Here is a 23,833-nt window from a genome sequence, read left to right on the forward strand (position 1 = left end):
TCTTTAATAAAAATAAACCCTAACCATTTGACCAGAAGCTAGGACTGAAAAAATGAATAATCAGGGATGTTTTCATTATTGTTGAGCAGTGCTTACACAAAGTCAAGGCCTTTTCTGCTCCTCTCAGAACCCCACCAGCGAGGAGACTGAGGGTGCACAAGAAGTTGGGAGGGACCATGGCCAGGACAGCTGGCCCCCAACAGACCCAAGGGATTATCCCACATGACATGGAGTCAGGTTCAGCATCTAAAGCTGGGGGAAGAAAGAGGAAGGGGGTAACATTCAGAGTGACAGTGTTTGTCTTCTCAAGGAAAACTTAGGTGTGATGAAGCCCTGATGTCCTGGAGATGGCTGAGCACATACCTGACGATCAGAAGTACTGAACAAATTCCTTGTTTTGCTTTGTTTGTGTGCATGGCTTTTGCTTTACCTATTAAATTGCCTTTACATCAACCCAGGAGTTTTTCTCTTGTTTACTTTTTCAATTCTCTCCCCCATGACACCAGGGGGGAGTGAGCAAGTGGCTGCATGGTGCTTAGTTGCTGGCTGGGGTTAAACCACAACAGGGAAAAAGTGTAATTACGAAAGCGCAAAACAGGAGGAAACTTGGCCTTAATTTGTGCATGAACAATAAGTTGGCAAAGATGGTTTTCTTGCTTGCCTAACTGATCTTTCATATTACAAAATCTTTTTTGCACTTAGAGCTACATCCTAACATGATAATTAAGGAAATGTTTTTTAAATTTGTTCCTTTACATCAAACGATTAAAAAAGTAACATCACAGAGCAGCAGAAGTTCATATCATTATTATTATAATGTGCACTGCTGATAAGTATATATGAGAAACATAATTTTTTCCTTGCTTATACTTAGCTGAGCAACACAATGGAAGCAATAGAGACATATCATTAACATACAGTTTCACATTACCACAGTGAAAGATATTACATGGAAAAACAGTGCTAAGAGAGATAAAATGCAAGACTGTTCTTCATCTATTTTTTGTAATCCAATCTTACACTAACTTCTGTTGTCCCTTACACTCTTTTCAGATATCAATATTTCCCTGCCTCATGGGAAAACTATACAGATATGTTTTTGTTTGTCACAGTGGTAGCTGTAGGTGTAATTCTGAAGATACTATCAAGCACCGCTGTTCCTTAAATTCTAATGCAGAGCAGTAATGTGATCTGAACGCTAAATGGCAAGAATAACACATGATAGGAACTGTAATGAGAGCAAATCCTGACACGTGCATGAGCATTTTTAAGCCTAGATCCACTCTGTCTTTCCTACAGTCTAAATTGCTAGGAACAGAAGAAATACACAATTTAGCTGCCTCTTGTTCTCTCTGTTTGTTGGTCAGACCCTACTTTTTAGAATTTTTTAACATATTGAATGATTTCTATCAAATTTGACAGAAGGGTAAAGGGCTAAAGGGCAACTACACACACGTAAATTCTGTGAAACTCTCTATTAGGTGGAGAAGATATGTACAACCATGGCACGTGTCGCTGCTGAGCAAGCGGCAGATGAAGTCAGATATGTGAAGGGGTCAGGGTACTGTATTGGTAAGAGGTTAACTAGTATATGTAGGAGAAAAGAACTGTCCCATAGGTCTGCATGGAAGAAAGTAGAGTTACTAGGGTTATGACCAAAGAAAAAGGGCATGTAGGGATGCAGGACATGAATCGAAGAGAAACCTGGATTCATTAGTTCTGTGTCTTAGATTCTTGAACACTGTATTTCTGTTCAGTTCTCATTACTATATAACACAATATTTTGGGATATATTAATATGCTGCAGGAGTGACTGCTGTAAAGCCAAAGCTATATTATATACATGCGTCACTTCCTCCATATAATTTCATCTCTCTGGTCTTAAAGCTCTTTGTTATGATTCCAATTTTATTATAATGTTTACAGCAATTCCACGGTGTTTCATATAACAAAGTAAAATAAAAAACCGCAAAATCATGAACAAATGTCTATTTTCAGTTTCCTGTGAGGCTATCCTAATTTCTCTTCCTACCTTTTCAGGAAAAGTTCGTCAGGAATGGTGATAACAGGCAGGTTAATTTTCTGAATGTTCAGGTCCTGCAGTATGCTTAGTTTGTCTTGCAGAGTCTGGGCATAGGGGACATCTTTTGATGCCTTTTGCAGCCAAGTATTGGTTGCCTGCAAAAAGGAGACAAGTTTCTCAGAGTAAATTACAGGTTTTAGGATTTCCCAGTAAGATATCTGAAAGCCATTGCAACTACCCATATACTGAGCCCTAGACATCTGATGGAGTAGTTTGATCACAATTGGAAATACACTTCTTATTCAATCTGATGAGTACTTTTACAAGTAATTTTTCATCTTGGCTTCCATGGCAAAGGCAAGAATTCACCAGAGCTATGCGCTTAAGTTGTAATACATACTGTAGGTTGAAACATACCACGATAAACTGTGACACAATGTGTCGCAGTGTCATATCTGTATAAGCCATTTTCTGATCCAGCAGTTCATTGGTATGCTTCTCTAAAGTCTTTGAGTAGTCTGAAAAGTCAACTGGGAAGCCTGAAGACATTTTCTTCACAGCAGCACTGGCACCTGAATTCCACTCAACCTCCACCTTCTCAGAATCTGAAAATCATGAATTTAAAATAAAAGGGTCACATTAGTAATATTCTGTGTAGGGATATACTATAAACTAATGTATCAAGATGATTAAATTTACAGACTGTATATGTGATTAATTTTTTTGCTGCTACCGTATGTGAGAAGAATTCCTTCTGAAATTGAGTTTCCATGAACTGTTGCAGCTGAGCTCATCTGAAGATGTCCTTTGGTAGGTGAATAATTAACCAGTGCTTCGGTTTTAAGTTCAGTTTGCAGGCGAGGAACCGAAAAGGTGCCTCTCAGCATCGCCTCTTCCATTCCAGCATACCTGTGAAAACAAAAAGTAAATGTAAATATAAAATATTTCACTCTATTTTTTTCACTTATGTTTCAGGAGTAATTACAGCACTGAAGTCTATAGTAAAGGCATAACAGCTGTTATAAAAAAATAGACTGAATCGAACTTGTAAATGAATGTTTTCAGCTTCTGCGAGTTACTTTGGGATATCTACTGTAAATTGTTATAATGCTACTGGACAGATACACAAAACAATAATTCTATATTATTTTCATAATACTGAAATTTATGGAAATATGTGCCTGTTTTGGTAAAGCTGTACCTGGACCAAACTCTGATCTCCTTATTCAAGCTGAATTCTCTACTAATGGTACAGTCTTTGGGCATGAATCACATAGAAACACAACACTTGACAAAATATATTATGCCACTGGGCTTCATTTTCTTTTATCCACATTTATTTTATGTTTTTGTAATTTTGTTGACTTGAGAAAACTTCTGATATTATGTTAGTGTAAATGAAAAGGAATTGAGGTCCCTGACATCTGTCCAAAGCTCCCACTGATATCAGAGGCAATGCTGCTTAAACAGCAAAGACAAAGACTCCCCAGGGCACCATCAAGATCACAAAATTCCATGGAAGATTGAGGTTTATTAAAGAATGTGATCAGCTCATTTCACTATGGACTTGTGAGGCAGACAATTTTAGAAACCCTGGCAGGCTGAACATTTTTGTTAGCTCCCCTGTAGATGTTCCCGGAAATATTCTCATCGTGAAGCGTGGGAATTTTTACAGGAAGCTCTCAGTTATTTTTGGTTCTGTTGCTTATTGAGTGTCATTAGATTTCTTCACAAGGAGATGTAATAACATTTTTTTAGAGTCAAACATATCCAGTAAAAGATAATACCTCTCTGAACAAACCCTGCTTTGTTTATATCCTTGGATTGTCACACCTGCAATACCATTAGTACAATGCCATTCTTGTAGTCTTGCTTGTGCAAACATGGAAGAACTAACTCAAGGAACTTGTAATAAAAATTGTACACATACATATAGTAGGAAAGATCAATTGGTCTATTAGATGTATTTATTTGATGTATATATGATGGATCATAAATAAAATACTTTAAGGAGTTTTAAAGAGGGTTTGAATATAAGACATTTCTGCAAAATGGGATAACATTTCCCAAAACTTCTCTACCTTCAATAAAACCTTCACCTATCTTATACAAAGGCATCTGTAAAAGTCTAAGTGGTTTTCCAAGTTACCTTATCTGTCCAGTAAGAGTAACTTCAGAAATCTTCTTGTTGTTAAAATCTAAGACAAAAGCATATGCTTTCTTCCCAGGAATGGATTCATCAGTAACTCTGAAGTTTGTACCGAAGTCAACATCAATATCTGGAATGTGGACATCACTGGTCAAAATCTTCCTGTCTCTGTTGTACCTGAAGGTAAGTGTAGCCTCATGCTGCTTTACACCTGGAAAATATAATGTATTTTGGTTATTCACAATGATGGAATCTAAACACACCATGGGCTGATCCACTAATTCCGCCACTACTTTTGTTCCATGAACTTGCATTCTCATGGAATCTCCCTTTGAAAAGTCTGCTGTTTATGCAGTTCTTAATTTTTATGCTTTACTTCCACATTTCATCAGAAATGGTATTTTTCTTTTGTTTATATGGCACCCATTAACTTCTCTCTCTTGCTTCCATTCATCAGCATCAGATCTTTTATTTAAATCATGGGGTGGCATTTTTTGGGATACAAAACCATGCTCTGATCATTAATATCTTGCATTAGGATTGCATATATGAAATGAAATAGAGTTAAAATACTGGCCATTTGTTTGTGGAAATGGTACTCCATTTTATACTGTAAAGAATTCTTTTATAATTTATTAACGCAAATATTTTTCCCTTTCAATGACACAGTTCAGATCTGAGTTAAACCACATTGTTTTTGCAGACTCTTACCTTCTGCCTGGACAGCAAACTTTAAGGTGTCTATCAGGTCATTTCCATCTCTCTGCAGGTCATAGCTTGCACTTGCAGAGTATTCCCTCACTTCACCTGTGGACACTATTTCAACTTCAAATCTAGAGGAAGGTAAACAAATGTTTCATAAGTATCTATTTTATTCATGCCAACAAACAGAAGAAATTATAGAGTTCTCAATAACACTCTTTCTGAGCTGCTCCTGCTAGTCTGTTTTTAAAGACTTTTAAAGGGTAAGTTTTATGTCAGAGGGTACTGTTAGATACCTAAGCCATAAGAGAGAAGGTTAGTTCCTACAAAATAAACATAGCTAAAGCTGATATGACTTACTTGGACTCTCCAGTCAAGGGATAATATGGAGCTGCCTCAGTGGCACTAGCGTTAGAGTACAATAACTTGGTGCAGAAATTTAGACCAGCAATGAAAGGCTTGCAAGAAGTCCAGGATTCTCTGTTCTCAATCAGAGGTGGAATTTCTTCAGTTTTGGCTGGAGACACCAGATGTAGTGTATTGCTGGAACAGAAAAAGTGAGTTATTTACTCCCAGGACAGGTGTTTAGACATTGACTTATTAACAAGGTTATTTTCTGAATAAAAATAAGTTGTTAAGGTAGGGGCTGAATGGAGTAGGATTTGGTGGTTGAATGATCAAGTGGTTTATTATTATTATTACAAGTATTATTATTGATAATTCTAATTCTGTTTGTTGAGCCATTTATCCTCTCTAAAAGTAATGCAAGTAGTTCATCTAAATGAAACGTAAAAATAGACATTGCTATCAGAAAAAATGTATATGCAAATCCCTATGTAATGGAAATGGTAAGAGTCTTGTTGAAAATTTCAGAAAATAGTGACAAATGAAAGAATCTGTAAGCCATGATCCCCATGTTACTTGTCTGGGCTGTTTGCTTATGTTACAAAATCAATTTATCCCAGTTTTACAGTGTCTGGGACTTCTCTGAACTGAAATTTCTCCATGCCTGTCCTATGGTTTCATCATGGTAAAAAATAAGAGAAAGGAAGAACATAGTCTTGAAAGATCTCATTTGGTTCTTATTACCTGATACTGAGGAGCTTTGTTGGAGACTTCGGAGCAGGAATGCTGAATTTAAGCTGTCCAGCTTTCATACTAACATGTGCTTCAATTCCAGACTCATGGAATATATTAGAATTCATCTCCACACCACTTCTAGCAAATTCAGGTATGCTTATTCCCAGGTGTGTTACAAACTCAATTGCTACTGAAGGTTTAGCAATGAGTTCTGCTTGCACCTATTTAATAAAACCAAAACATTTATTGTGTATTTATTTGCCCATTATTGTGTATTTATTTGCCCAAAATACTTCTTACTGTTTTTGTAAAATAAACATAATATTCTTGATGATCTAGAGGTAGGTTTTATATAATTGATTTTGCCATTAAAAAAAATAAGTCACATAAGCAGAGGGACCACATAAATGGTAACTGTAACATAACAAATACAGCAAGATGCAAAAATACTCGTGCTTCAGAAAGACTTTGTACATGTAACTACTTGTATGTATTTTTAAATTTGAAGTCAAAAGCCAGTTTTCCATTGTAAAAAAACCAAACAACAAAGCATCTTTCAAAAACAATGAGCACAGTATTAGACAAAAGGGAAATGAATCCAAGATTTAAATTTCTCTAAACAGAAAACAGCTTATTTTCAAACTTTTGGTTAGGCTGTTACAGAAAGAAGGGACAGAATGCAAAATTCTGGAAAAGATTCCAAAGATAACTAAAGGGCAATTAGTACCAAATTAGTATCACATGCTCTTTAATTGTCACAATTTTACAATATTTCCTTTCTGAACAAAAAAAAAAGTTTTATTTAAGTAAGTTTTAAAAAATTATTTTAACTGAAAATAAATATTTTCACTTTGAACTGTTTGGTTTAAGCAGCAAACTCATATGTGGTAGTTTTTGTATTATTCTCATCTGAGAACAGGGAGAGAGAAATAAACAGAGACTAAAGAGATTATTTTTGAAAGGATGATTAAAATACTTTCAATCATTACATTTTATTATGTCTCAATTCATTATATGTACTACTTCTTATTTTATTGTAAACATAATCAACAAATAAACAGGAGATCTCTAATAAGTAAATTATTTGGGTTTTATAATTTAAAGACTATGTTGTAGTCTTTAAAATTGTTCTGGTGTTACAGTTTTACCCATAAATGAGATTGTAGATTATTAGGAGGAGACAAAATATAAACAGCTGTTGAGACTTACGCTTTTTTGATGAAGCTTCATAGCTACTTTGGCGCCAGGTGTCACTATTCCAGACAAGGCAAACTTCAGTTGCAAACCTGCTGCAGTTGGGAGCTCAAACTCATTGTCCATGAACATGTAGTGGACAAACATATCCCTGTCAACACCTTTTGAGATGGCCTGTGCAATCTGTGAATCAAACAGAGAAATGAACATTAACAAATGAACACCTTAGAATATGTACATTTCATACTTTAAAAATTTATCTTGGAATGATTGTAACTGTATAATACAAAACTTAATTTCATATAGAGTATAGAATCTCATTTCCACAGATGCCTCGCTTCAAAAAATATAAGTCTGTTTATCAAAATGTCAGCTTTAAACAAATATCAGATTTTATCAATTGCCTTGGAAAATAAAAATTGTCTACCTTCATGTAGATAAACAAAAGTGAATCGGTTTAGATACCATGTATATTCTGGTTTCCCTATAGTCAATGGCAAACTGGTTTTTTACTTCGATGAAAGAATGGTTTTACCAGATAATCCTAAACTGTACTACATCTTTTCTTTTTAACATGACAACTCATTTCTTAATAATGATAGATGATTTCATTAATGGCAATTAAGTAGTACAACATAATGACCAACAGTAAGATTGTTCTAGTAGATAATCTCAATCATACAATAAGACCTGAACTTTCCCTTTTTCCTTACTCTCATTCATCTTCTAGGAGGACTCTTGGTTACTGAGGAGTCTTCATGGGTTTCTCAGAGTCCTTCAGCCTAAAACCTGTATATTTGATTTTAAATAATTCTATTTTCATGCTGTTATCAAATGCCTGTCTTTTACATGATAAACATGACCTAAATAAAACCCAAATAATTAAAAAAAAAAACTTGTAGAAAAATCCCAAGTGAATAATACACATTGGTGCATCAGAAACATACCATTTCAGGAACAGTCTGAAGAGTCTTAACACTCTTTAAAATCATGCTTCCCAGCAATTTGAAATCATTGAGCCTCATGTACCCAAGCTCTTCTCCCAGGATTCTCAGATATGCTCTTCCTTCAGGAGCCTCCTTGTTGCCCAATTCTTTTATCAGTTTTTCAAGGTTAAGCATTATTCCTTTCATGACATCCTGAAAATTCAGTCAGAAATTAGTATAACAGATTTATGAGAAATCTGTAAGATCATATATCTAGAACAGTTACTTAGTGAACGTCTGCTAGTAATCTGTACATGCACTTCTTACAGATTTGTCTCTAAAGACCTCTCCCACATACAAGTAAGAAAAAAACCCCACATTGTTAAATAGGATAAAGGATTTATACTTTAGCTTACCAGGTGAGGAGAAGGCTCATATACAGTAAAGAGGGATGTGCTGTAATTATTGTTTAAAGATAGAAATATTGTGTTGTGCAGAGAATGTTTTTAAGCTGTACCTGATCCTGTTTCCCATCTTGTGAGTAACCAAAATAGTCAAAAAGTGCCTTGGAAACCTTCTCTGGCACTTTGCCGCCAACCCAGTACAAGGCCTTGCTTGCAGCGTCTGGGAAAAATCCCTTCTCTCCAAACAAAGCTTCCAGTGTTGGTTCAAACCCCTTTCCATCCAAGCCAAGCTGAAACGAACAGGACAATGCAGTAACTGAGACAGTTTCCTCACTTCTTTGGAGCTTTAAAATAAGCAGACTTTCTGGGGAAGAAACAATGAATTTAAAGTCTATCCTACAAGGCTACGATTCTTAAGGGAAGATCCAGAATATTAGATCTCACAATTAATTTTATCTCTCTGGTTAGGTTCAACAAAAAACCTACTACACATAGGCTGTATCTCACTTAAAATCTACTATGAGTAATTCAGTGTGCCAGTATGATTCATTAGCATGAAGTCAATTTGTTACAGATGGGTTCACTTTACCCTAGCTGAGGCTTTTAATAACTCCAACAGGGTCGTCCATCTAGTCAGTGGCAAGTGACTTCATGTAACGGATGGCTTGCTCTAAAGCCCACTGAGATCAAATGAAAGTCCCCTTGTAAGCATAGTGATCTTTAGATTTCTCCCAAAGCTTGTAAAAACAATACATTATTCAGAGAAAGTTGTTACAAGAAAACAGAAATGAGAAAGAAAACAGCTGAGTACTAGCAAAAGTTTTTGATAATTGTTGTACCTCAAAGACATCACTTGGGCCGAATCCATACACATTCAGGGTGGTTTTCAGCATAGTCTCTTTAGGAACATAGCTGTTTGGATCAAATACCACATTTCCCTCTACTTTGGCAGAGACTGGATCAACTCCAGGTATAGAAACTCTTTTGGAAATCTGATAATTTTGTGAGAATCTTCTGAAATCTGTGGCTGTTGGAACCTGGTTTCCTTTCAGAGCTTCTTCAACTTGGCTTTTTAGACTAGGAAAGAAGATAGCAATGCAAATATGATTAGTACAAATTCCAAAATCTCATTTAGTCTTAGTCGAGGGATTTCTTGTGTCTCTTACAGACATTCTTACAACTAGAGGTAATAGTAATTGGCTAGTTCTCTGCACATATTAACAGTAAAAATGAGAGTTAATTGAAAGACTGTATGTAAGCTGCCACTGCTTTGTTAAAGCTATAGGTTTACTCAGCTGATGTGCTTGTTCAAACAAAGGAAAAAACAAAGTAAACAAAAAAAGGAGCAAGAAATTCACTGCTAATTAATTACTACTGCAATTATGGTCAGGAGATCAGTTTATAACTAGATTTTACTTACTCTTCAATGCCTACTTCTTCAGAGTCTAGGATGTTGGCAATGTGTGAGGCAATAAAGCTTTTCACTTGCTCGTTCTTCTCCTTTGTGAGGACTCTCAAAATCTTTGCAAGATCACTTGGGGCAGGATCTTTCATCAGTATGAGATAGGCTGCCAGACGTTTGTCTGTAGGTGAATCCCCTTCTTGGAATGCTTTCAGAAGTGCTGAACTGTCCTATATATAAATAGAGAATGGTTTGCACTAGTTAGCTGGCTAGTAGATGATCCTGTTAAAGTCTTTTGGGAATATATAGGCTGAAATAATTTGCAGAAGATAATCCTTTTTTAGGACCACATACCTATTTTTATACTTTATTTCTTTAACTGAAAAAAAAGTTTAATCAAAACTATTTTGATAAACTTTATTTTGATAGAAAATGTCATAGAAATTACAGTTTTATTGAAATTGATTTTCTTATTCTATATCTGGCAGGTTATTTTTTTGTTTAGAAGACTGAATTTTGATTGTCAGGAACCAAAAGTGTTCTGGTCTGCAGATAAATTCTCAAATTTTGAGAAAAAGATCATTCAATTTAGGAAAAGAGAGTGATCAAAATCTTCTGTTGCAGGAAAATTAAAAACATAGTTTGAAAAGAAATAATAATTTTAAAAATTAGGTGCTTTAAATGAAAGTGAATCTGAGGACATGAGCTCCAGGTGTTTTCAGGATCCCAGACTCCCTAAGCCTTGTCTCGAAACAAGAATATGTCTCTTAGAGTAGAAACCTGTTGATATTGAAACTACTTTACTACACTAAGCTCTGTCTAAAGACACCCACTCTGTAGGAGGTGCTTTAATGTCACTGTAATGTAAACATAAATCTAACCAGTATTATTAATAACAAAGACAAAAAAATGCCAGTACATAAAAGGGAACTAATTTTTCTTAGTAGAATCCATTTAATCTGGAGTAGTTTGTTAAAACCACCCTTAAATCAGCAGAACTCCATTGAAAGCCCTAGTCGGAAGAGATCCAAACTTACCATTTAAATTGAGCCTATGTATATGAAGCAAGTGCATCCCTAAGGAGCAACACCCACTAAGTCAGAAGTCTACAGAACTTCTCAGATATGTGTATGGAAACTAAATTAACTAAAGGAGTTCCAAAAAAGCTGAGGATAGTTAAAAGAGAGACAGTAAAACTATGAAATAATGGGAATGTTTTTGCATATTCAGTAGCTTCAGTGAACAGTCAAGGTGAATACGTTTATGCTGGTTCTTGTGACACACTTACCTCTTCAGTAACAGTCATTTTCCTGAAAGCCTGAATGGCTGCTTTCTGAACTGAAGGTGATGCAGCTTCATTTCTGATACATGTCCTAAGAAAAGATTTCAGGTCGGGTTTAGCTTTCTCCATTACCGCACCCATGTTTCCAATAGCCTGTCGGTGATGAAAACATAGAAAGATGACAAACATTTTTTCTCCAAAGTGTATGTATTACTCTACCAAGACAAGTAGAGTAATACATACACTACAATTTAAAATAGTATTCTGTGTTAAGAAAGAAGAAAAAAATACCCGAAGTGTGAGGTATGTGAGTTCACCTTCCCCAGAACAATCACTGCCAAGCAGTGATGTCATGAAGTCTGCAACATTAGTTATTTCCTCTGTCACAATCTTTTTCTCATTATAGAACCTAAAGAAACAGAGAAATGCATCAGAAACAAAAGGAGGAAATGGGAAATGTCTATTTATTTTTTATTCCCACAGAGCAAATTAATGAGAATAACAATAACCTCAAACAGTGACTACTCTTACTCAATTCTAAGCATTGTAATGTTTTCTTGAGGTTATTTTGTACAATTACATGCTGTCATTACTTACTTTGTAACAGAATGACTCAAGCCATAAAAAGAAGCTCTGCTTGGCTGATACTGGGCCATGTTAAGAATTTCCTGTATTCTTTTTGGAGTTGGAGAAGGCAACAGGCCCAAGGTGTATGTGACCAGGTCTGTCACAACTGGATTCACGTTTCCAGTTCTCAGTATTTGAAGGACTGCACTGTAACACTCTGGAGTTCCACATTGAGTCAGGGCCTGAACTGTGATGGAACTGAAAGGAAAAGAGATGATTTTGATTAATTAATTCCCTGTTTGCAGTTATCACTGCATGTTGCGCGTTTGAAATCAACTTTTACCAGGTTTATTAAGGTATTTTAATATAAAAGACACAACCTTATGCATGACTGCAAGCAAATCACACAATTGCTTATTAAAAAGAAATTTCTTCCTTTTACAAGTTATACTAAAAACATGATTAGCTATGAACAACAGAAAGTATTAACAATACTATCATTGCATAGCCATATCTTTTTTTTTTCTTCTCCTCAACAGCCTTTCTCACAACTTTAGGTATTATAATAGAATATGTTGAATCAGGTTCAGGCTCTAGTCCCTTTACAGACTGAGGACACAGATATGTGTAAATTGCCTCAAGTCCAGTTAGGACAGAAGAGTAAAGGTAGAAAGTGGAGGGCTGAGTCAGCCCAAAGAATTGTGTCCTTCTGTGTCTCCAAAAATCTCACTTTCAAAATTGTTCTTTGCTGTAACTCAGACTTGGGGGTTTGGAATTACAGTCATCGTCCTTGAGCAAAAGTGCATGGAGAATATTTGGCTATAGTAACAGACCCACAGGACTGTGTCTGGCATACATGCTTGGGATGGTGGTGGGGAAAAAAAAACCCCTGTATTGGACTGTGTAATGATTTATAGTCCAGTTTCTCCAATAAGTTTGGAAGATTTGGTGGAGAAATGATCAAAACAGTATTATTTCTTCATAGAAAGCTAGAACTTCTAGATCCATTTGAATTCTTATACTGTTCTCATATATTTAATGTTCAAGTTCCAATTACCAACTGAGCATTTTTGCTGGAAAACTGTGAAATCCACAGGTTTTACTCTTTTCCTCATTTCTCTCTCTAGATAATTCTGATGATACTTGTCTTTCTGAAAGATAATCTACATCTAATTAACCTCTAATTAAAGCAAATCATCAAATGTAGAATGGATTTGGAATGGCATTGATACATATCTGCATGATGAACTGTTGTAACGTACCTTGATGCTTCCATCATCTTTGGTACAAGAGAGCCAAGAGTGCTGTTATGCAAACTTCTAAGTCCAGAAACAAATCTGTAAAATAGTCTTGCTCTCTGCTGGTTCTGCTGGGAGGCTGTAAGTTTCTGCAGCTCCTGAAGGACTTTCAAAACAGCATCCCCCTGCCTGGGAAATTTGGCATCTGTGCTTTCCAGAGCAAGTCCCTTCTCTTCCAGTTCATCTAGCAATTTAAAAATGAATTGCATTCTTTATGTCTTTATCAAGGAGCTATGTTCATTTTTATGTTCTGTCACATATTTATATAAACATAAATTTTGCAGATTATTTTATATGAGAATTGTTGAAGTTTAACAGCTGAACAGTTTCTAAAAATAATACAATGGAATTCAAGTGATGAATAATACTTTTTTTGCTTTTTTTTTCTTTTTCATGAAGATGACTTCTCAAACACCTTTTGTATTACCACAGTTTGCTTTTTCAACTTCTAATAAATATCTATTAGGAGAAATATGTTATGACTAGGAATAACAACTCTATGTCATAAAGTGTAGTTTAGAACCAAATACACAGTAATCATGAACTGTTTACATTTGGCAGGTGAAGCTAAAAGATGCATAAGAATTTACAGTTAGCTAGAAAGGATTCATTAAGCTACCTTCCAGTAAGACTAGAATTATGACTGGAACATCTTCCTTATAAGGAAAGGCTGCAGGAACTGGGGCTATCTAGTCTAGAGAAGAGGAGATTAAGAGGGGATCTCATTAATATTTATGAATATATAAATGGTGGGTGTCAGGATGTTGGGGCATCCCTTTTTTCTATTGTATCTAGCAACAAGACAAGGGACAATGGTACGATGATGGAACACAGTTCCATTTAAACAAAAGGAAAAACTATTTTACTGTTCAAGTGAGGGAGCCCTGGCACAGGCTGCCCAGGGAGGCTGTGAAGTCTCCTTCTCTGGAGGACTTCAAGACCCGCCTGGACACGTTCCTGTGTGACCTGATCTAGGTGGACTTGCTTCAGCAGGGAGGTTGGACTAGATGATCTCTAAAGGTCCCTTCCAACCCCAACCATTCTATGATTCCATGATTCTGTGTTCCTGGGAAATTATAAATTTTTAATGATAAAGAATACTTTCAAAAATAAAATGAAGATACAAAGATTATTTAAAAATACAGCAGTTTTGAACTTTTCACGTTTTCCTGTTTTATACCCCAACCTTTATTCTGACTAAACTGATCAAATTTCATAAAAAATGATAGCTTGTTTAACCTATATTTAACCTATATTTGTATTTTGTCCCTCTATTTGTATTACTGAGAATTGCAGCAATACCTCCATCAAAATTTCTGTTATTGATCTTTGGGGTATCTTCAAGCTTCAGTGTCTGGTTGACTTCTGTCATCACACCATAGCGATTTCTAGCAAAAGAAGAAAAATTCAGTGCTTTAGTTCAGTCTAAGTAGCTTTGAGGAATCTTGCCACACCTCCAGCATTCTTGAGTACAAATTGCATATTTGGAGATGACGCCAAGGAAGAGTGTGACACATCACCATTTAATATTTATAAAGAAAAAGTAATGAGCCAGCAATGTGCCTTCGTGGCCAAGAAGGCCAATGGCATCCTGGGATGCATCAAGAAGAGTGTGGTCAGCAGGTCAAAGGAAGTTCTGTTTCCCCTCTACTCTGCCCTGGTGAGGCCTCATCTGGAGTCCTGTGGCCAGTTCTGGGCTCCTCAGCTCAAGAGGGACAGGGAACTTCTGGAGAGAGTCCAGCACAGGGCCACCAGGATAATCAGGGGACTGAAACAACTTTCATATGAGGAAAGACTGTGGGAACTGATTCTATGATTCTATGAAAAAGTAATGATAAATAGTGAGCAACATACTTGTATGAGGAAGGCAGAAACAGGTGTTTTTCACTGCAGACTGCATCTCTTACATGCCTTTTCTTTGCATCAATATTGTAATGACAGAATTGAGTGCTCCTTAGAAGGGTAGACAACGGGATGTTCTGTAAAATGAATAGATTGGCAGTCATTTTACTGACCAGTATAGGAAACAAAAAAGTCTAAGGTTTACATTAACAGTTACAGCATATTGGAAACAAAGGTGCATAACTGTAAACATTCTCACACAAAGACTTACTGAGATGTTTGGCTTAGTACCTCACTACTGATATCCTGTTGCTTACAACAAAGGACTCCATGGAAAACAGTTTGTAATTTTTAGAGTAGTTCAGGCCCCTCATCACAGCTGATGCTCTTATAAATTTCATTCTTATTATACAAAGTTGAAAGATTTCCACAACAAGGGTATAGAACATCTTTCATACAAGGAAAGGCTGCGGGAACTGGGGCTGTTTAGTCTGGAGGAGATTGAGGGGTGATCTTATTAACATTTATAAATCTCTAAACGGTGGGTGTCAGGAGGTTGGGACATCCCTCTTTTCTATAGTAGATAGTAACAGGACAAGGGGTAATGGGATGAAGCTGGAACACAAAAAGTTCCACTTAAACATAAGAAAAAACTATTTCACCGTGAGAGTGATGGAGCAGTGGCACAGGCTGCCCAGGGGGGTTGTGGAGTCTCCTTCCTTGGAGGTCTTCAAGACCCGCCTGGACATGTTCCTATGCAACCTGATGTAGGTGAACCTGCTTCTGCAGGGGGTTTGGACTAGATGATCTCTAAAGGTCCCTTCCAACCCCTACCGTTCTATGAATCTATGATTTACTTTGAGGCATTTAAAGCCCTCTCCTCCAGTACATCATACACACATTAGGGTTTTGCTGGAGTACATTTTACATAAAATTAGAATATTGAAAATTTTTACCCACAAAACTAGAAATCTGGACATGATCTGATAGGTTATCATGTAATCAACAGCACTAAATCCATCTATGAAAAGCTCTGATTTAAATAATGAGAAAAACATGAAAGAAGATAATGACACTTTTGTGTCTGTTTTTCTCTATTGACTGCCAACAATATCCCAGTCTGATCTTATGCAAGGATGGCATAAAACTAAGTAGACTGCATAAGCTAGTAGAAGATAAATAAAAAATCTAACTGCTACACTAGCTGTTTATCATTTTAAGTGATGTAGTGAAGAATGTTATATCATAGAATTGTTAATGGTATACTTACTAGTCCTTTTACGATGGCAATAGGGCTGACATAATCTCTGATGGGACTGAAGTTGTCACAAGCTTTCAGATCTCTGTTAATTGAAATATCTTCTGCAACATTTCCTTTTCTAGATTTGAATTCAACTTCACTGTCACACTTTCCATATACAGTATCCTGGAAAGAAGAAATAAATTAGTCTTTGTTCATGCTGTCAGACATCTTCTGGTCTAGTTGAAAGACACACTTTGTCACCTAAATTTCCATGTCTTTTGAAAATGGTGCTCATGAATAACTCTACTAGTTGAGGTTTCTTCCCTTTGTTAAGGAAATAAAGCAAATGCTTTCAAAACACCTACCATTGATATTGTTTTAACATTTTCTACTGTTTCTGTTGGCACAAGTAGAGCTGAGATGATCCCTCTCTTGAGATTCAATACATGTAGAGGTTCATCCTTCCCTGGATACAGCTTGACTTTTGTTCCATCCTGAATGCTGAATTTTAGCTCATGTCTGCACAAAAAAATCCCAACATTAGTATGAAATCACATTAAAGCAATGCAGTGAAGAACACATTATCAATAAACTGCTGGGCTAAAGCACCATGTTTAATTTGGTCCATCATTATTTACTATTTACTGTTGTTGCTATTAGAGAGTATTACTATTAAAGCAGCAAAATCCTAACCAAGGACATTCTGATATCATCAGACTACGTCATTTAAGGACAAGTAAATATCAAGAGCAATGGCTGGAAGCTGGAATTGCACAAATTCAGAGTGGAGATAAGTAAATTTTTAGAATGAGATAATCATTAACTATTGCAATAGGCTACAAAGCAATGTGAAGGATTCTCTACTAGTTGCAGCCTTTAAATAAAACCTTGATTGTTTTCTGAAAAGCATATTTTAACACTGTCTCATTTTGTTCTGAGACCTATGGCTTGTGAAATAAGACGGATAGGACAATGAGGCATCGAAACAAGTATGAAGGTGCACGAGTAAAATCTGCACTGACAAGCACCAGAGACTAGTTGGGTGGAGGGAGTAGTAGCAGTAAGTTACGAAAGCAGATAGGTAAGGAAAAGACAAGTTTCATAGGTCATCAAAGATTGAGATAGGAAATCTGGACTTCAGTCTCAAATGCCATTTCTGTTGCACGTCAGCAAAAGAAAACCATCTTAGAATGGCAGCACACAACCTTTTGGGAATTTGTTTACAAAAAAGAACATTCTACTTGCAATAATCTTTAAGGGGACTACCCAACAGTTTCTTGATGTAGATGACATAAGAGATAAATTCCAGGTAAAAATTCTGGATGGAAGAAAGCTTTCCCTACTGGCAACTAAGAACTGTGCAAAGTTAGCCCTAAATTATATCAGGGAAAGTTTTGCTCCGAAGTGGAATCAGCTTAGAAATCTACCATATTAGCATGAAATGCGGCCAATACCTGAAAAGACATAGTGAAACTGGACTGCAATAGTGCAGCCTGTTCCCCATTAAGGCTACATTTATTGATAATTGATGATGCTTACTTGGACATGGCATTTGCAAAGTCCTCAGAATTCTTTGATTTTTTCAGCATGGCTCTTCCCTCAGTGTCAACACCAAATGTCTCCCTCAGGGAGCAATGCATTGTCCTCAGGATGAATTGGCACAGCTGTGGTACCTCTAGTTCAACCTGAAAACACAAATATGATGTGTTTATCTTTTTTTCATTAGGATCATTCAGTTAAAGCTTTGAAAACACAGTATTACTTTGGTTTTGTAAATCACCCTGTTAGCACTTGTGAAAGATTCCCAAATACTCTAAATACTTTAAGGTAATTTGAGGACAAAGATATGAAAGCATGTACTTCTTTGGCTAATTGCATGGAGTATACTATACATGGTAAACAAGCAACTTAGCTTCTAAAAATTTATAGTATTATAGGAGCTATATGAAAACTTGAGTCCTTATACTGATCAACTGTCAGGCTCCGTCAGAACAGTGTGCGCTAAATAAAAAATATTTTACCTGGTTATTCCATTTCAGAAAAAACCTCAAAACATAATTGGAAAGTTTTGGGCAAGATGGAAGGACATTAGGCAGTGTAATGGCCTATGGGACCTTTTACTCCTACAGCCCTCATCCGGACTGTTACCATCGACAGGCTATCAAGTGGTTGTCATGGTATCAATGAGCCATTTTACTTCAACTTCTAGAATTGTTTGATGGACATTCATAGATTCAGCCTGGGAGTTAAGGAAAACTGAACTACCAGGCCTTCTCCCTCTCTCATGTAAAAGTTCAGCCAGATCAGGATTGAAATGCACTGGCACAATTGTATGAATGACTTCTGACACTCTCAATGCTTTCTGTCTAGGACAGGGATAGCTTTATCTTCAGAACTCTCAACCTATACCTTGCAAAATAATGATCTTGTTAGGAATAACACTGAAGGATGCTTCCCTGGTCTCAGCCCACATATTATTCAGTATACAGTCTGAATCAGTTGTATTCACTCTCCTTTCCCTACCTTGCAAGTGATCTTTGAGCCGCTTCGAGAATCTGCTGTTCCTGTGATGCCATTTGATGTTTCTGCTTCATACGAGTAAACATATTTTCTGAGGGGTTTAAATCTGGTTGCATCTTCTGCAAGTGGGAAAACAAGAGAGCTTTTATGACCTCACTATGATATGGGTATATAGAGCCTTACTATACACAGTTGTGCAATTAAACTAAATGCCATATATAAAGGAAAAATGAGGACCCTCTCCCTATTTCATTCCCTATGCAGAATAGCTTTCAGACAAAGTAATGCCTTTATGTCAGTTGGACACTTTCTGAAACATATGAGAAAACCTGGGGAAGCATAAGTTTTGGGATCCACTGCTGTCTTTGATGAGATCTGACAATATGACTCCATCTGGCCTTAAAATCAAACGACAGAAATGGAAGATGTGAAAGTGTTTTTAAAATGTCTCTATTGCTTCTAAATTTAAAAAAAAAAAAGTGGTAGATTTCAAATTGGTAATAAAATGATTAATTTCAGCCCAGATATTTCCAGCGTAATTAAAATACAATGAGCTGCTTCATGTACTCACATGATTGAGACTGAAAGCCAATAAACATAGAAGATGAAGAACACCCAAACTACCATTCCTCAATACCATTTCACCCCAGTCTCCAGAGTATCTTTCTGCCTCAGACTCTCCTGTAACACGATCTGCTCTAATTCACTTATTAGATCAGCAAATTTTACTGGAGTAGACCATTTTTAATGGAGATAAACTTTAGTTCTATAAAGAGCATCCAGAAAAAGGCTAAAGCACCAAGTTACGTGTAAGAACAAGGCAGGAGGAAGTACTTGCAGAAGTGTTTATCAAAGAAAGCTCCAAAGGCTAATGGGCTTCCTCAAATGGATGAATTTCACTTGTGTTTAATTTGTCTCCAATGCTTTCAGAGGCAATTCATCTGTAATTTTAAACCCTACAAGCAGGAATTAATGTGTTAACAGAGACATAAAGAAAAAATATTTGTCCCGGTGCCAAATACAGGGATATGAGATCTTCTTTTGGTGTCTGGAATGCATAATGTAGGCCAATGGTCTCAATTACAAATCATTCCCATTACTAGTCCAGGCATCATTTTTAACTAGACATACAATGATCATGCATTTCAAATGACTCTGCTAGAGCAGTTTAGATCTATCTGAATCAGAAGTTACTGTTCCCTCTGTTTAGAATGAGCAACTCACTAGGATTGTGATGGTGTAGTGATGCTGAGTGAAAATAAATGTCTTAAATTGCTCCTTTGCAGTTCTTTGTGACTTCCTGAACATATTATAACCCTGATGTACTTTTACAGAAAAATAAAAATGTAAAGTCATCTCTGTGTAAATCCACATGCTCATCATCAAATCTGTGTGATTCTGCCTGCCTATACCTGCAATGAATGTATCATACTCTTTCTCTTTTACAAGATATTTGTCACGTCAGAGGCCAATGGGCAACGTTAACCTTTCCCTTTATGTCACAGAATTGTGTACTTAGAGAGGAAAACAGAATAGTACTGTAAATCTCATATGTCCTCCTTTGGACTATCACTTTTACAAGATTTACATACTTTAACAGCAGTTTGTCTGATATTACTTTCATGTAATTGCTAAACAGAATTAATATAATTAATGCTAGCTATCTTCCAGTAACCTTCTCATAAACATTTGATAGCGGAAATGATTTATTTAATTAACCTTAAAATTAACTGCTATAAAACAATTTCAATACTATCCCTATCATTTTTGACTGTTCCATGCTATTACATGGCTTAACTGCATATTCTCAGAAATTTTTGCAACACCAGTCTCTACTATGCTAAAGCCAAAAGACTAACTGTTGCTTAATTTCCAACTTTTAAATAGAAGTAAATGGCAAAAGAATAGGGAAATGGTAAGATTAGAAGTGAAAAACCCAAATAATATTTTTTTATTTCAAAACCACACATGAAATTGTCAATGAAGTGCAGAAGTCTGAGTTGGTTCAGGCAGCTGAAATAAACTGAGTTGCCTGGAGATGGTGCTAAAGCATCCAACAAAGGAAAAAAAACTCGGAAGACATAGAACAAAACAACTCATCTGGTACTTTGACCCTATGGTAGAACATTATGTATCTATCTAACCAAGTAGTCAGGGCCAGTCAGAGTTCATTATAAAGAAAGGGCATAAAGTCAGCATTTCCTGAGCCTTGACTTGTTTAAAGAAATTGCTATCCTTGCTGACGGAGTTGATGATTTATTCTACAGGTATCCAAGTGTAATTCTGTGGGTTTAGCAGACACCATCAAGGCTAAATGAGAAATGAGATTCAGCTCACTGTTACGTGTAACATACATAACCTCATTGCTAAAGCTTCACATCTGATAAACAAGGATTTCTAGATTAAGGAGCTTGCACCTGACAATTACGAAACCAACAAAATAATGCCAAGCAGTTTCTTAATGGGAACTTTTTAAAAAATTTAGAAGCTTGGTCTTAGCTTCTCCAGTCTTAGAGTTGAAATTCTTTGAGACAAATTTTAAAGATTATTAAACACCTAAAATAAATGGCAATAAAGACTTCAGAATATTGCCATCACTTTTGGTTCAGTTACTTCAGAGGAAGAGACTTCTGGAATATGAAAAATCAAGCTTTGAAAGATGTGTTCAGTAAATACAGTGACATAAGTAACAAAAGCAGATGTAAGAAATCAATTACTTGAACATCCTGGATTTCCATTTTCAGGTGTTTCTTCTTCTGTAAAGAAAAAAATCCAAGAATTAAAAGCTGATGTTTATAACTATAAAACAAGGGCTATATAAATATAAATGAAAATATTGTTTTCATTGTAAGATCTTTTTAATTTATGCCAACTTTTTATGTAGTTTGGCACACTGATGCAAACAACAAAGCCACTATTAACATTGACAATACAGAGTCAAATCTACAGGGAGTTACAGTAGTTGCCTTGAAATTGTGAACTAAGAATAGGTTCTTTAAGTCAGCAAATTAAATTATTTTGATTTAAACTGAGAAGGATCAGCTTCTTGGTTAACAAGTATTTTAAAAAGCCCTATGTTATGTGAAACAGATTTATAAATAATGAGCAGAAAATGCTGAGGTAGACAGATGAAATGTACCATATAACACAGTTTCCTTAAAATTTTTAGTCTATTTGAGCACACAAAAATACTGCATACTAGATTAATAGCTTTTGCTTTTTGTACAAAGACAACTTTGATGATTAATACTACAATTCCCTGATATTAAAACTTTTCTGACTATTGAGAGTTCCTTCTTTGGAGGGAAAGGACACAGATTGGAAGCCTATTCAAGTTAATCACAGAATCTCAAGGGTTGGAAGGGACCTCGAAAGATCACCTAGTCCAATCTCCCTGTCAGAGCAGGACCACCTAGAGTAGATCACACAGGAACTCGTCCAGGTGGGCTCTGAATGTCTTCAGAGAAGGAGACTCAACAACCCATCTGGGCAGTGCTCCACCACCTTCACAGTGAAGAAATTCTTCCTTGTATTTCTTTGGAACCTCTTATGTTCCAGTTTGTACATGTTGCCCCTTGTCCTATCACTGGATATCATTGAGAACAGAAGAATAATTTGCTCCAGTCTGTCTTAGGTGTGTCCCATATGAATCTACTTAAAATAAAACTAATATAAAATAATATATATAGTAATAAAGGTTGGTGCATTCCTTGGATGCTATGTCATTTTTTGGGTTATCACACATACATTTCATCACATACTCTCTGCGAACTGTCCAAGTTTTCAATCTGGGAATTCTGAGACTGACTAATCTATAGAAATAGGGTGTAACATTAATTAGAATAATAGCAAAAGCAATATAATACTACTATCACTATAACTTTCTTAATAACCACTAGAAACAAGTGCATCCTTTAAAATTGTATAACATCAGTCAACAACAGAATATTAGCTCAACATAGATGTATTTATGATTAATTTGATCTGCTTATAAATCCAGACCTGCATAATCAACCTCAGGCTCATTTTCTTCCTTAAGGTACCTGAAGCCTTTTATGTCATATTCTACTGTATTATATTCTAAAATGCCACATCTTGAGAAAGAAGGAGAGCTCACAATCCACAGCACCATATTGATCTTAAGAAAGCCCTTCTGATTTTAGGAAAAAAATGCTACTAGATTACTTCCTTTACTACTACTGATGCCTGTGTCCTTTTAACACAAAATTGTATTAACAAATGTGACTATTGCCTGACAAACACATTTTGCTTTATTGCACTTTCTCTTATTATTTGCCACAATATAGGTTAGCAACAGCTGGGATAAGTTTGTATCGTATCTCCATGCTACAGTAAGTCCATGAGGGTTTAAAAGGACAGCATTACAGAAAACCAATTACACTTCTTCCCCCCCACCTCAAATAACGTGAATTCTTTAAAAGCTGCAAAATACATTAAATCTGATTGAAAGATACCAGGTGACATTTGTGACTGTTTCTACTTTGGGATCCTCCTATGATTCCCCAGTCCTACTTGGGAAGAGATGATCTCTTTGCCACACTCTATAATTACATAAGTCATTGTCATGTTGATTTTTGCATTATTGTTGTTTTAATGGTTCACAAATAAAGCAGCAAAAAGCACTAACATAAAAGGCAGTACTTACGTGTGAGAACACCACTGCTGAGTAGCAAGAAGAGCAGCAAGAGCTGCACAGGGCCCATGGTGAGCCCTGAACCCTCTTGCTGCTTTTTTCTTCCCTCTCTATTCTCCTCTTCCCTACCACCTCAGAGGGAGAGTGAGCCTTCTGACTTGCACCACCATTTATATAGTCTGTGGTAAGCAGCTGAGGCAAACGGTTTAGAAAGCTCAGAGCAAACTGCCAAAGGTCCAAAGGTGAGAGTCCCAGTTCTTCACCGCACTTCAGTCAATACTCTGCTTTGGCTGCTGGGAGTCCCAGAAGGCAGAGACTGAGCATAGACTGGAGATAAATGACTCTTCCAGTTCATTGTTTTCTTTCTTTAATGGAGTTGTAAAAGTAAAATCACTCAGCTCTAGACTCTAAGAATGTATTCAAATAAAATTCCAAATCAACACAGGAACAATTGCAGTGCATAAATTATAGCTGAGAAAAGAGGACCACTGCAACACATTTTCTGTACTGATGTTGGCTTAAAGGTATAAGTGCTTGAGAAAATTAA

General features: G+C 36.2%; 1 protein-coding gene across 1 annotated transcript in view; it reads right to left on the bottom strand.

The window, feature by feature from the left end:
- The window catches only part of APOB (apolipoprotein B), a 37,342-nt gene extending 13,986 nt beyond the window's left edge, over positions 1-23,356 (bottom strand). Inside the window, exons 1-24 of the mRNA XM_061990484.1 lie at positions 23,299-23,356; positions 21,350-21,388; positions 18,636-18,751; positions 17,652-17,797; positions 16,478-16,631; positions 16,140-16,295; positions 14,882-15,006; positions 14,330-14,415; positions 12,992-13,211; positions 11,760-11,987; positions 11,454-11,571; positions 11,169-11,315; positions 9,899-10,110; positions 9,318-9,555; positions 8,592-8,768; positions 8,096-8,287; positions 7,164-7,331; positions 5,964-6,175; positions 5,235-5,417; positions 4,884-5,005; positions 4,173-4,383; positions 2,757-2,932; positions 2,441-2,628; positions 2,033-2,178 (exon numbers count right to left, since the gene is read on the bottom strand). Of these exons, the coding sequence (XP_061846468.1) occupies positions 2,033-2,178; positions 2,441-2,628; positions 2,757-2,932; positions 4,173-4,383; positions 4,884-5,005; positions 5,235-5,417; positions 5,964-6,175; positions 7,164-7,331; positions 8,096-8,287; positions 8,592-8,768; positions 9,318-9,555; positions 9,899-10,110; positions 11,169-11,315; positions 11,454-11,571; positions 11,760-11,987; positions 12,992-13,211; positions 14,330-14,415; positions 14,882-15,006; positions 16,140-16,295; positions 16,478-16,631; positions 17,652-17,797; positions 18,636-18,751; positions 21,350-21,388; positions 23,299-23,356 (3,818 nt within the window). The remainder of the gene's footprint in view (positions 1-2,032; positions 2,179-2,440; positions 2,629-2,756; positions 2,933-4,172; positions 4,384-4,883; positions 5,006-5,234; positions 5,418-5,963; positions 6,176-7,163; positions 7,332-8,095; positions 8,288-8,591; positions 8,769-9,317; positions 9,556-9,898; positions 10,111-11,168; positions 11,316-11,453; positions 11,572-11,759; positions 11,988-12,991; positions 13,212-14,329; positions 14,416-14,881; positions 15,007-16,139; positions 16,296-16,477; positions 16,632-17,651; positions 17,798-18,635; positions 18,752-21,349; positions 21,389-23,298) is intronic.
- Positions 23,357-23,833: the final 477 nt, after the last annotated feature.

Source organism: Colius striatus, chromosome 2, assembly GCF_028858725.1.
Source record: "Colius striatus isolate bColStr4 chromosome 2, bColStr4.1.hap1, whole genome shotgun sequence".
NCBI lineage: Eukaryota > Metazoa > Chordata > Aves > Coliiformes > Coliidae > Colius > Colius striatus.